General features: G+C 45.3%; 1 protein-coding gene across 9 annotated transcripts in view; it reads right to left on the bottom strand.

Annotated features, from left to right (window-relative positions):
• Positions 1 to 13,539, bottom strand: part of LRRC28 (leucine rich repeat containing 28) — a 143,735-nt gene that overhangs the window by 102,238 nt on the left and 27,958 nt on the right. For all 9 annotated transcript variants that reach the window (XR_009867238.1, XR_009867236.1, XR_009867237.1 and 6 more), the window contains exons 4-5: positions 13,068 to 13,105; positions 12,358 to 12,495 (exon numbers count right to left, since the gene is read on the bottom strand). Coding sequence is in view for 6 of the 9 variants with exons in the window: in XM_062204948.1 (XP_062060932.1) it covers positions 12,358 to 12,495; positions 13,068 to 13,105 (176 nt within the window). In the remaining 3 variants the exon portion in view is untranslated. The remainder of the gene's footprint in view (positions 1 to 12,357; positions 12,496 to 13,067; positions 13,106 to 13,539) is intronic.

Below are 13,539 nucleotides of genomic sequence, written 5' to 3'. Positions count from 1 at the left end.
AAGCAGGACCACTGGTTGGCTGAGTGGCAACAGGATCTGACAGCGGTTAGTGAGGCACGAGGGACCTTTCTGGGGATGGCAGAAATGTTTCAAAACTAGAATGTGGGGAGGGTTCCTAACCGTGTACACTTAATGAAGTTCATCAGCCACACTGGTAAAACAGTAAGTTTTATGGGACATAAATTGCAGCTCAATGAGGCTGTTAAAAATCAACAGAAAGCAGTTTAGATAAATTATTAACTCATGCCAGGAACAAAACGACTGATATTGTCACAAAGCTTGACAAGATACTATTTAGAAGACATCTGAAGTTATGTATGAAAAGAAAGTGAGGTGCGTATCACACTTCGGAAATGCCCCAGGAAGAAAAGGATCTAGTTCTTATCTCACCACCTGTGTATTGTAACTTTACATGTGTTTCTGATTTAAAGTAGTCAGAAATTAACCTATGACTAGGAAACAAAGGAATTAAGACAATGCAAACCGTCATACCTTATTATGTCATATCTCTTAGCAGCAGAAGCTCATTTGCAAAGGTGACGTTTTATGTCCTTCATAAAATCAAACTTGCTGGAGTTAATATAAATTTAAGGATGCCAAATTTTAATGCCAGAAGGAACACCAGAATTCATCCAGTTAAAATCTATCTACCTACCACATTGGGTAAGAAAATGGAGACAGAGGGATCGAGTGACATGAATTTTAAGGACTTTTGCTTTCATTAAAAGTTTACAGTATTTGGAGCTCCATGGAATTTTAGGTGTGGGAAACTGTAACAGCTTTATCTATAAAGTTCTAAAGCAGTTTCTCAGGACATCCCAAGCAAACAGGGACATTCGAATAAAGCACAGATGGTATTGCCATTTTAGAAAAAAATTCTTAAGAAGTCCAGAATAGGTAAAAGTATTATTAAGTGTTGCTATATAGAACTGATTTGATCTACGGTATTAAGAGTCTCAAAAGGGCCAGCACCGCGGCTCACTAGGCTAATCCTCTGCCTGCAGCACCGGTACTCTGGGTTCTAGTCCCAGTTGGGATGCCGGATTCTGTCCTGGTTGCTCCTCTTCCAGTCCAGCTCTCTGCTGTGGCCCGGGAAGGCAGTGGAGGATGGCCCAAGTGCTTGGGCCCTGCACCTGCATGGGAGACCAGGAGGAAGTACCTGGCTCCTGGCTTTGGATCAGTGCAGCGCACCGGCCGTGGTGACCATTTGGGGGGTGAACCAATGGAAAAAGGAAGACCTTTCTCTCTCTCTCTTACTGTCTAACTCTGCCTGTCCAAAAAAAAGGAGTCTCAAAAGGAAAAGTAAATGTCACTTTTCTCCTTTACTTACTAATATTCCGTTCCATATAAATATTTGGTTCCTAGGTTGCCAAATAACGTAGGCATTTGGTTTGTGTCAAATATGTACTTGATTATGCCATTGGCTCCCATCACATACTGTGAACAAATGATGGAGATTCATCTCTGAACCCGAGTGCCCACTCTTGGGCATGAAGATTGCACAACATCACCTCAAGCGATTTCTCGTGCGCTGTCTCCTCAGGTGGCACCCACCTCACCTTCCAAGCCAGCCTCTTACTGCTGTCAGGAAACAGAACAGCACCACAGAAAACCTAACTGTGGTTCGCAACAGATACAGTAGGACTAACTTTGTACACTTTCCTTAAACAATCCTCCAGTGGACATTTGCTTTGCTTTAGACATCACTTGATTTTAATAATAAGCGAAAAGAAAATTATAAGAGTATTTATTTGGGCCGGCGCCGTGGCTTAACAGGCTAATCCTCCACCTTGCGGCGCCGGCACACCGGGTTCTAGTCCCGGTCGGGGCACCGATCTTGTCCCAGTTGCCCCTCTTCCAGGCCAGCTCTCTGCTGTGGCTAGGGAGTGCAGTGGAGGATGGCCCAGGTGCTTGGGCCCTGCACCCCATGGGAGACCAGGATAAGCACCTGGCTCCTGCCATCGGAACAGCGCGGTGCGCCAGCCACAGCGCGCCAACCGCGGCGGCCATTGGAGGGTGAACCAACGGTAAAAAAAGGAAGACCTTTCTCTCTGTCTCCCTCTACTGTCCACTCTGCCTGTCAAAAATTTAAAAAAAAAAAAAAAGAATATTTATTTGGTTACTCAATTTAGTAATGAAGGGAAGATAAAGGATAAGATCTGTTGCTTTAAAGATCCATAGGTAGCTTTCTCTAGCAGACTTTTTAATTACTTACTTATACCTGGAGGTCCCAACATGAATCCATTTTCCTTAAATGAGGTAGCCTCTATTGTAATTTCACAGTCATTATCGTAAAATACTGAAACCCAAACACTTTGAGCAGTGTAAGAAGGTCAATGCCAGTTTCTGACTGGGGAAGCTCTGCACTCCGGAGAGATCCTCCTGGGAGCAGTGCCCTTGCAGGTTACAAGTCATGGACAACAGGCGATCCTCACACCAGCCCCTTGCCTCGTGCCCCCCCTACCCCTCCACTAGGCTCAGCACCATCGTCCCTGTCCCCACACAGCACTGCACTTGAGCGCAGGGTGTGTGTGAAAGAAATTCACTGCGTTCAGGAGGGAGAAAAGTACTGGGAGTGAAGAAATCTGGAGCCCTCGGTTACGATGCTCGTTGCTTTTAAATCTGTCCACAGAGGAACAGTCTGTGGGCAGGGGCGTGGCTGATGGCAGCAGCTTTCCAAGGCTTGGAGACCAAGTTTTCTTCTTTGGTCTTTTTATTTTTTTAATAAAATGTTGTCACAATTTTCTTTTGTTTTTCCAACATTTGGTAAGTTTTCCACATTTCCCTTCAGACTTTCCTAAAAAGGAAGAGTTTCTGTGTTTGACACTGAGAAGGACACATGCCCCAAGAAACAAAATTTTCTCTTTTAGAAGTATTTTAAAGGTCATTTTTAGTCTAAGGTCTTTGCCAAATTTTCAAAGCTCATAAAAGTTTGGAAATAAAGTTTAAAAACTTTAGCTCACATTGCAGGGAGATTTTATAATATATAATAGTATTTACAGTAAAAAATATGTTCCTGAGCACGTTGTCTGATCTGATTACTGATCACCGTATGCAGACATCCACATAAAACGCCTGTTACTAGCGACTCCTTCGCACAGCAGGAGGCACGTCAGCCTCACAATCTGAGAGCATGTCTGTCACTGCGGAGCTACTGGTGACATCACCTGAGCTTCATCAAAGTCACCAAAGATCAGGTCTTGGACACGAGTTCACCTGTCAGAGTGAATCCTCCTACCCACGAGCTGTCAAACTTCACCTTGGCCTCTCAGCACTGTGCCGAGACAGCCAGCCTCGCCACCACTGTGCCGAGACGACAGCCAGCTTCACCATCGCTGTGTTGAGATGTCGGCCAGCCACCCCATCGCTGTGCCCAGATGACGGCCAACCACACCAATGCTGTGCAAAGACCATGGCCAGCCGCACCACCGCTGTGCCACGGCTGTGCTGAGACGACAGCCAGCTACACTACCGCTGTGCCGAGCCAACGGCCAGGCACACCAACGCTGTATTAAGGCCAGCTCACAACACTGTCCTGAGACAACGGCCAGTGCGCCCACACACTCTGCACTTCCTTCTCCCGCTTTGTCTAGCTCCGTTGTTGGAAGTGCACAGTTTAAAACTGGCCAATGAAACGTGATCAGTCAGGGGACTGACTTTGCTGTCTTCATGGAGTCTGCTACCTCTAGTACACAGCATGGTATACTCTGAGCCAGCATTTTCTGTTAAAGGATATGAAAGTCTCCTGGTCATGTACATAACCGCACAAAACAGGACAAAAGTCTGTTTACATATACCACTGACCACGGGCACGCAGTGACCAGCACTGACGTGCAATCGGGGGCAGCTGAGTCTCCAGAGGGTACACCACCTGGAATGACCGTGGTGTCTTCTAAGAGGGTACAATGGGTGAACAGCCTTCATTATCTGGGGACAGGAAGCACAGAGGGCACTTTGTGATCTGAGTTGCTCTGTTCTCCCCTGGAGCTGATTACTGAGGAGGCAAGTACAATGAACCCTGGGCTACCTGGCATTCCTAGAAACTGTAACCCAGGGAGTTTTAACGTGGGTCACCTGTCAGCAGGCTTGTAACGACATGGAGGAAGAGCCGCTGCTGCCTGGGCCACCATCTGCCACCCTTGCCAAGATGGTCTCAGCCACAAGGGGAGTGAGCCACAGTGGAAGGCCTGGCAAACAGGCTCCAGTGCCTTCGATGCCCTGCAGCAACTCCCCTGCCCTGCTCCTCTCCACGCCCACATCGGACCTAGAAGCACAGAGATCTCAGAACAAGTTAGGTGGCAACAGGACAGACCTAAGAGACACAACATTTCATTCTATTAAAGCAAAAGGCCCAAATGCAGAAAAAATAAATTTTAATAAAAAAAGACTAAGCCTGACCATACTGAAAGTTCGTGCTTTTGGAAGAGTTCCTGCTGGTTGTATGCAGCACATACCTCTGTGTTTGTGCATGCTTTTAGCCATTCAAGTACAGCATGTTCACAGTTTAAATTTGAACTAAAAATCCTTCCTTTTTGGGATACAAAACAATTTTTCAAGGATAAGAGCATTAAAAAAAAAAAAAAGACTGATTTATATGCCAGATGTAATCAACATCTTTTCTGACTCCTGGTTACTGTTTGTTACTTGTTTGTTACCAAAACCCTCTCTCATGGGAGTTGACAGAGGATTTTCAGCCAACCAGAGGTATCAGGCGTCTCTTAACCACCAAGGATTAGCCGTGGTTTCTGACTCCTGCAATATCCATTGGCCTTTGTGGCCTTTATCAAGGGCCCGAGTGTTCGACAAGTATCCCCGCACTGACAGAAACCTTTCCTGAATAGTTCTTTATTTGTAGGTGTGCAGTACTTCTCTTCATAACAGAGTGAATAATTTTATTTAGGTTAGGAAAAGACTTTGGAAAACTGTCCTACAATACATAATGCTGGAGCCTCGGTAGAAGAGGAAAACAATATATAGATGTCTAAGGGGTGCGTGCAGCAAGCAAACAGGTGAAAAATCAGGACTGACACCAGACTTGCCACCCATCAAAACACAAGTATACGGACAGGCAACAGAGAACTACGACCCTTGAGAGAAGGGAAACTCAAGAGGCGAGCCCCATGCTGGTCCAAGGGGCACAGTCTGGGCCATGGCACAGGAAAGCAGAACCAACAGAGCTCCAGCTGCAGAAAGCTAAAGAGGCACAGCTCACAGCCGGTGGTGATGGAGCCCCGGACCACGCAGGACAGGGCACCAGAGAGGAACAGGCTGTGAGAGGGTGCAAAGGCTGCAGGCTGACCTCTATGCCCCTCTAAAACTCTTATGCGGAAACCGAGTCCCCAAGACCGTGCTGTTAGGAGTGAGCCTTTGGCAGGGATCAGTTTGCCAAAGCAGAGCCCGCAAAGAGGCTGTAGCGGAGGCCCTCCCCACTCCCACCACAGTGAAAAGATGCCATCCGTGAATGAGGAAGCAGCCCTCTCAGACACTGTATCTCCGGGGCCTCGATCCTGGACTTCTAGCCTCCAAAACATTAAACAGTAAATTCCACTGTTTAGAAACCACTCAGCCTATGATATATTTTTATAGCAGCCTGAATAGACTAAGAGAAGCATAATAAAAAGCAAAAGAGGAAATGGAGTGGCCAGTGCTGTGGTGTAGTGGGCTAGGCCTCTGTCTGCAGTGCTGGCATCCCATGTGGGTGCTGATAAGTCCTGGCTGCTTCTCTTCTGATCCAGCTCTCTGCTAATGGCCTAGAAAAGTGGGAGAAGATGGCCCAAGTGCTTGGGCACCTGCACCTATGTGGGAGTTCCAGAAGAAGCTCCTGGCTCCTGGCTTCAGATCGGTGCACCATTGTGGCCATTTGGGGAGTGAACCAGCAGATGGAAGACCTTTCTCTGTCTCTGCCTCTCTCTCTGTCTGTAACTCTACCTCTCAAATAAATAAATAAAATCTAAAAGAAAAGAAAAATGCTTAAAAAGAAAAGAAGTAATGGAGTGGAAAACAGATCAACAGATATCTAAGCTTTAGATCAGAAGTGAAAAAAAGATAATAATAATAAAGAAAGGCTCAGTGACTTACAGAACAATACAAACTATTTAACGTGTAAACAGAGCTCCAAAAGGCAAGAAAAAGGTAGGGGCAGAAATGGAAGAAATGACAGAAGACTTTGCAACTAGGGAACCAAGAAAACCCCAAGAAGGATAAATATTAAGAAAATCCTAAACCAAGGCACATCATAGGCAAACTGCTAACACTAAAGATAAAGAGAAAAACCTTCAGTGGCCACAGAGAAAAATGTTACATATATATGGCCACAATACAGATTACAGACGACTTCTCATCAGAAACAGGGCAAGTTAGGAGGCAATGGAAGGTCATCGTCATCAGTCTGGACTTCTACAACCAGAGACAATATTCCCCAGGAATGAACATGAGGGCAGGCGTTTAGTCCAGCGGTGAAGATGCTCGTCAGCAAGCCGGCATCCCACAGCAGAGGGCAGTGCTGACGGCGCAAGTAGCTGAATTTCTGCTGCCGACACGGGAAGCCTTGAAGGGGTCACCGGCTCCGGCGCAGCCCCAGCCCAGTGCAGCCTTGGCTCTTTTGGCCATCTGGTGAGTGGACCAGCGGACAGGAGCTCTCTCAAGCTCTCTCAGATAAATAAGTTTTAAATGAGGTGAAATGAAGACACTGTTAGTTCACGGCCAGGGGAGCAGCGGTATAAGAAATACTAAGGGAAGTGTTCAGGCTGAAGAGGAATGACAGCAGGTGGAAAACAGATCAAGAGGAAGCAACGAAAGGCCCAGGAAGTGGCGAGGAGTGGGAAAGTATGAAGACTGTTTCACTTTCTTCACTTCTTTTAAAGAAAACTGTTACAAAAGTAAAATTACATCATGGGGATATAACATATGTAGAAATAAAATATATGATACCATCACACAAAGGAAGGATAGTACATGGAAGCACACCATTGTAAAGTTCTTGTAATTTATATGAACTGAAACAACTTGCTCCATGAACTAGAGAAAATCCAGTAGAGGAAATAAAACAGAATACTAAACCACTAAGGTCATCCAAAAGACAACAGCAACTAGAAGCACAGACACCAAAAGCCAATGGTAGTGGCCAGCTGGGTGATGGGCACGTCCTTCCAACTTAAAAATAGAAAGTCACAGGAGATCATCTTCTGCACCCAAACAACTAAAATAAGCGGGACAAGCTACATAATCATAGCTTTTAAAACCCCATCCCAGACTGAGGAAACCTAAATCAACTCCAAAGAGCAACAAGCCCATTTAAAGGGGAAGAAATCCTTGGCTGCTGTCATCCCCGACAGAGTGGGAGGGCAAGGTATCTACTGGAGACAAGGGTTAAGGAGAACACAGTCTAACGCTGAGGTGTTCTGTATGCAGCAGGCAGAATCCAAGGAGCCACAAATAAAGCGAGAGGCTGCGTTAACCCCGGATCCACACACACACACACACACACACACGCAGGATCCAAGGAGCCACAAGTACAGGGGGAGGCTACAGTAACCCCGCTCCACACACACACACACACACACACACAGGATCCAAGGAGCTACAAGTACAGGGGGAGGCTACAGTAACCCCCGCTCCACACACACACACACACACACACAGGATCCAAGGAGCTACAAGTACAGGGGGAGGCTACAGTAACCCCCGCTCCACACACACACACAGGATCCAAGGAGCCACAAGTAAAGGGAGAGGCTGCATTAACCCCCGGCTCCACACACAGACACACACACACACACACACGCAGGATCCAAGGAGCCACAAGTACAGGGGGAGGCTACAGTAACCCCCGCTCCACACACACACACAGGATCCAAGGAGCCACAAGTAAAGGGAGAGGCTGCATTAACCCCCGGCTCCACACACAGACACACACACACACACACACGCAGGATCCAAGGAGCCACAAGTACAGGGGGAGGCTACAGTAACCCCCGCTCCACACACACACATATACACACACACGCAGGATCCAAGGAGCCACAAGTAAAGGGAGAGGCTGCGTTAACCCCCGGCTCCACACACACACGCAGGATCCAAGGAGCCACAAGTACAGGGGGAGGCTGCAGTAAGCCCCGCTCCACACACAGACACACACACACTTTCCCACCAAAGATAAGGGAAGCTGGGTGCAATTCCTGCCTCTGGCTCCTGACTTTGACGTCCTGCTAGTATAGACTCTGGGTTCCTGGGAGACCTGGATGGAGATCCTGTTACAGGCACTTTGAGAATGAACCAGCGAATGGGTGCTGTTTTCTTGTTTCTCTCTTTCCATGTCTTTACCTCTTATACCTTTTAAATAAATTAATTAAATATTTTCAAAATGAGGACAAGAAAAGAGAGCTGAGACAATCTCTCTGACATAATCAAGGCTTTCAGCTACAGAAGTCTAGGGAACTGGGGGCGCACAGGAAAGCCGAGAGAAATCTTCAGGGTATGGAGCAGCCACAGAAACCTACACAGGCCAAGGATCCAGCAGCAAGGCTGGAAGAGCCCTCGGGCACGGAAAGCCAGGATCAGAACAGGAGAGCAGAGAGTTCCTCTGTGAAGGAAACAGCAGGCCTGTGAAGCCAGGAGGTGACTCCTAGCAGAGGCAAGACTGGAACAGCCCACATGTAATGAGAAGTTATGCAACACCATTAGTCAAAAGGGAAATGCAAATTCAATTAAATGCAAAACAAAACAACCTCAGATACTACTTTACGCCTATGAGGATTGATTAAAAAAATTTAAAAAGTAGGGGCCAGTGTTGTGGCATAGTGGGTTAAGCTGCCCCTGAAGTGCTGGCATCCCGTATGGGTGCCGGTTCAAGTCCTGGCTGCTCTACTTCAGATCCAGCTCCCTGCTAATGTGCCTGAGAAAAGCATTGGGAGATGGCTCAACCACTTGGGCTCCTGCCACATACATGGGAGACCTGGAAGAAGCTCCTAGCTCCTGATTTCAGCCAGCCTAGCCTTGGCCACTGTGGCCATTTAGGGAGTGAACCAGCATATGGAAGACCTCTTTCTCCCCTTGTGTCTCTCCTTCGCTCTCTGTAATGCTGCCTTTCAAATAAATTAGTTAAAAATAAATAGCAAACCAAATAAAACCAGAAAACACCAAATGTTGGCAAGAAGGTTCAGTAAGTGCACCTCTCATATGTTGCTAAGTATAAAACAGTACTGCTGTGAATACTGCTGGGCAAGTTCCTGTAAGACTAAAACTAGACACCCAAAAGAAGTAACATTTTTTACTCTGGAGTATTTACTACCCCCAATGAAAACATCTGCCCACAAAAATCCTTACACAAGAATGTATATTATTCATAATAATACAAAGCTAGAAGAAATCCATATATCAATCAAGAGAAAGATAGGCATACAAATTATAAAGATGTATGATGGAATACTACTCTGTAATTAAGAAGACAGAACAACCGATAGTTACAACAGCACAGATGATCCTCAGAACCATTATTTTCAGTGAAAGAAGCCAGACACAGAACACACACCACATGGTTTTATTTATGTCAAGTTCAGTGCCCGGCCGAATGAATCCCTGGCAACGGAAATGACAAGGGTGCCCAGGGTCTTTGCATCTCTGCACACCGATGTGCTCTGCACCTCTGCCAATATGACTGGCACTCAAGGGGGCGGGGGCGGGGGCATCTGAGAGAGAGCATTCTAAATACATAAGAACACACAAAAAACACAAGACAAACACAATGAGCCACTTCATAGAGACATACGAGCTTGATGCTATCACTAACCCGGGACTCCTAACTATCAAAGATGAACAGTTACTACAGAGTTCAACCTAAAACTACCCCCCCCCCCCCAGACGAGCCCCAGAGACGAGCATGCTGCTCTCCTGCTTGCAGCTCTTGGCAGTGGAGCAGCTGGCCTGGCACACGCTGGGGTATCGTAGGAACAGACCGGGACTGGGCTACTAACGGCAGTCTGGGGAATCTTCTTCATCTCTCCTAGTCCACACTTCACATGACGCGGTGCTCGTGAGAAGCAGAAACTGATTTTTCCTGCCTTCCTTGCCCAAGTCTCTCCTCCTTTCCTTCTCTCCCTACCCACAGCCTCTTCCACAATTCCCAGGAAAAGGTCCTGTTGTGGGGGCACCTACACTTGGACCAATCAAAGGGGGAGACACAACTGCAGGCGATGGAGAAACAGTGTCCTACAACCCAACAGAACAGGAGGAAGGAAGACCCCTCGTGAATGGGTATCGGCAGACAACACGGCAGATACCAATCGTGTAAGTCGGGGATCTGCTTGAGAAACTGATGAGAACACTGGCCCTCTCCCCCGTGCCAGGAACATCTCACAAACACCACCCACCCAAGTCCTTCCAGGGGCTTCACGAAAGCTCTGTAACCCATCCCAAGGTCCTAATTTTGAAACTCCCTACGCGTATCTAGATTTTTCCAATGTCACAAGCTTTGTTCTAAAATTTTTCAAACTTTAAAAACTGTATGTGCAATTGTATTCCGAGGTTTCAGGACCCCAACAAGCAAATACGGTAGTGCACTGAGCCCATGTGGGACGCAGCGGCAGGCAGGCGGCAGGACCGTGCAGCAGGCTATCAGCAACTGGCGTCTGTGGTCATCGCGTGGGTCAGCTGACAGGCTCTTGCTTTTCCTTTCTACGGTTAGAATACATCTCCAGCACAAACATTCGGGGGACAATCCCTAGTACCTCATCCACTAAAATCATGATACCTGAAATAGGGTGAGTCAAGTGACCGGTGAAGCCCAGTCCACTGCTACTCATGGTAACCCAGGAAGAAAAAAAGTACACATCGCACAATCAAAAGTTCCTAACCAAATTATGAGTACATAGCTATTACTCTGAAATTATCCTATTCAAAACACGCAAAAACAAACACAAGAACAAGAAATAAAGCTAGGAAAATAAAACAGGAAATATTTGTCTCAAATCTCACATAACAAGAGAGAGAAAAATCAAAAATCCCACACAAGCAGTCAGGAAACACAGCCCTCTGCTGGTGACCGGGGTGCTCGCAGCACATCCTTAACCTCTGAGAACATCGCGGAAGGAAACAGCACACTCTGCCCCAGAACGTTCTGCTACTACAGGAAAAGACAAAGCAATACAACACACCAAACAACCTGGATGTTTCTACATTCTTCCCGTGCATAAGGAAAAAACGCTTACAAACACAGCACCACCTCCACATTGATTTTATCTCATGCATTAAGTTTCACACATGAAATTTTATAAAAGTTTTAAGTACTAGATTTACTGATACTTTTTTCCTAGGCAATCTACAAGAAAAAATATAATTTTCTTGGTATCTAAATATATAAAAACTAGATGAAACTTAGAATGATGAAATAATTTTTGGCATGGTATTGATATCATTTTTATGAACAATGTTTAACCCACATATTAAGGCAGGTACGTAAAGTCTAATTTTTATTTAGAAATTTCTTCACTTGAGAAACTTTGGAGAAAGCATTTTGAAATCACAACGGTCACCGACTCTCCCACCTATAGATGCAGCAGCACAGTTTCTAATTGTCTCATGGGGCACGCAGGAACCTGTAATTTGGTTGGAATCGCCATTCCACCTGGATACACTAAAGGCCAGCGGGCAGTTCCAGAGCCGCCACGTAGAAACCATCCCGGCCAGGTGCACCTGCACCTTTCTGCACAGTAGCTTGCATGTAAGAACTGAAGTCTATAAGGATATATAAGAATGTAAGTGTTCTTCAACGTCTAAACACACCAGATTTTTTTTTTTTTTTTGACACGGGAAGTGACATATGGCGGTGTGGAATCAGCAAGGGCGGTCTCTGGATGTGCCTCCCAAGGTCGCAGGGTTAAAGGCGGCTCTCGAGAAAGCCGGCTTCTGGTACTGTCTACCGGTGTCTCCAAACTCAATCACACACTTGCAGACAGAATCGATCACTCTAGGACTCAAACTGTGCTACTGTATCAAAGTTAAGGTACCTTATGAAATACCTCACCAGAGAATGAGAGAAAACACCACGCAAAGTTCACCCGAGTCCTCTTGCGTGAAACTCAGAGCTGAAGTAGCTTTCTGAACAAGTATTTTGTCAGCACAGGGGTTCAAGCGGCACTGACTACAACACACAGCTGTCACAGCTCCAGGACTCTCACCTTCTGTGTCTACACCAGCAGAAAGAGTTCAGTCATATTTCACCCGCCTTCCTCAGTTTCATCTTCAAACGGACAAATACTTACAAATATTTTCAGAGACTACCATCCAGATATACAGTGAGAAATGTGAAAAACAAAGATTGCAATAGACAAGAAAGTGTTGTGTGCTCTGGACTCTGATTACCTGGAGGTAGGAATTGCAGCTGGTTGTTAGCCAACCGAAGGTGTCGTAAAGCTCTCAGCCGACCGATTTCCGGGCAAACGATTTCTAAGGCATTGTCACTGAGGTCCAGACACTGGAGCTTTACAAGAGACCCGATGGCTGCAGGGAGAACAGAGGATGAAAGGCAAAATCGATGTGACCCAAGTGTCACAATATTTACTGCAAGTACTTCAAGTCAGAATATTTAACACATCATATTGGCATCTTAGTTGCTCATAAAATGTCAAAACATAGGCCATAGGTATGATAAACAGGGAATGATAAATACTTCTACCTCAAGAAAAACTATAACTCTTGTACAAAAAGAACAAACTAATAAAAATGTTAAAACAATGTAAAGAATCTCTTGAATAAATAGTTCAACAATCAATACCCAAGGTCTTTTTATGTAACCAAATTCTTGACTGGATTCACTAAATTTGAACTTATTTTATATTCCTCTAGTAATAATTTATCTAATAATCATTTTCCTAACCATTGAAACTTTTAAATTTGATTATTTAGTCATAATTCTTAAGTGGACTTCAGTGGGGAGGGGGGAGAAAGCTTTGAAGCTAATAAATTAAAGGTGCTTTATAGTCAACATTACACACCAACCAATATGGGCTTGAAGACACAATCTGTTCTTCAAGCTGTACTGTCTCATAGCTAAAACGTGCACTTGTACTTACCCTCTGGGACCACAACTATGTTATTGGAGTGAAGGTACCTAGAAGGGGACGGGGATGGGGAAAAAGAAACCCAGCTGCTGTCATTCAGTACTTGTGCTAGGTCATCAATTTGTAACATGTTCATTCAGAAATGTATCAAATATAAACCAATCAAAACATTCCCACACCCTGCTCTGGTGCATTAATGTAAAACATGTGAATATCACAGCTAACTAATACTTTGAGAATAATATCTGAATGCAAGAGTTGCAAATATTAAATCCACTTGTTGATTTAGTTGCTATTTAAAGCATGCATAAGTAGATAAATTATGAGGGTTTTTTTTTTTTTTCCAACTCCTTAAAACAAATTACTGGTTTCTTTGGGTCATTTTAAATTACTCAGCTTTTTAGAGATAAGCCTAATGTGCAAAGAGAATAAACACCTGTTATGTAAAGAAAACTGCGACTTTTAGTCTCTACAGGTTAACATC

Source organism: Lepus europaeus, chromosome 11 (assembly GCF_033115175.1).
Source record: "Lepus europaeus isolate LE1 chromosome 11, mLepTim1.pri, whole genome shotgun sequence".
In the NCBI taxonomy this organism is placed as follows: domain Eukaryota; kingdom Metazoa; phylum Chordata; class Mammalia; order Lagomorpha; family Leporidae; genus Lepus; species Lepus europaeus.
Note: the sequence above shows the minus strand (reverse complement) of the source record. Positions and strands in the feature narration are given on the sequence as shown.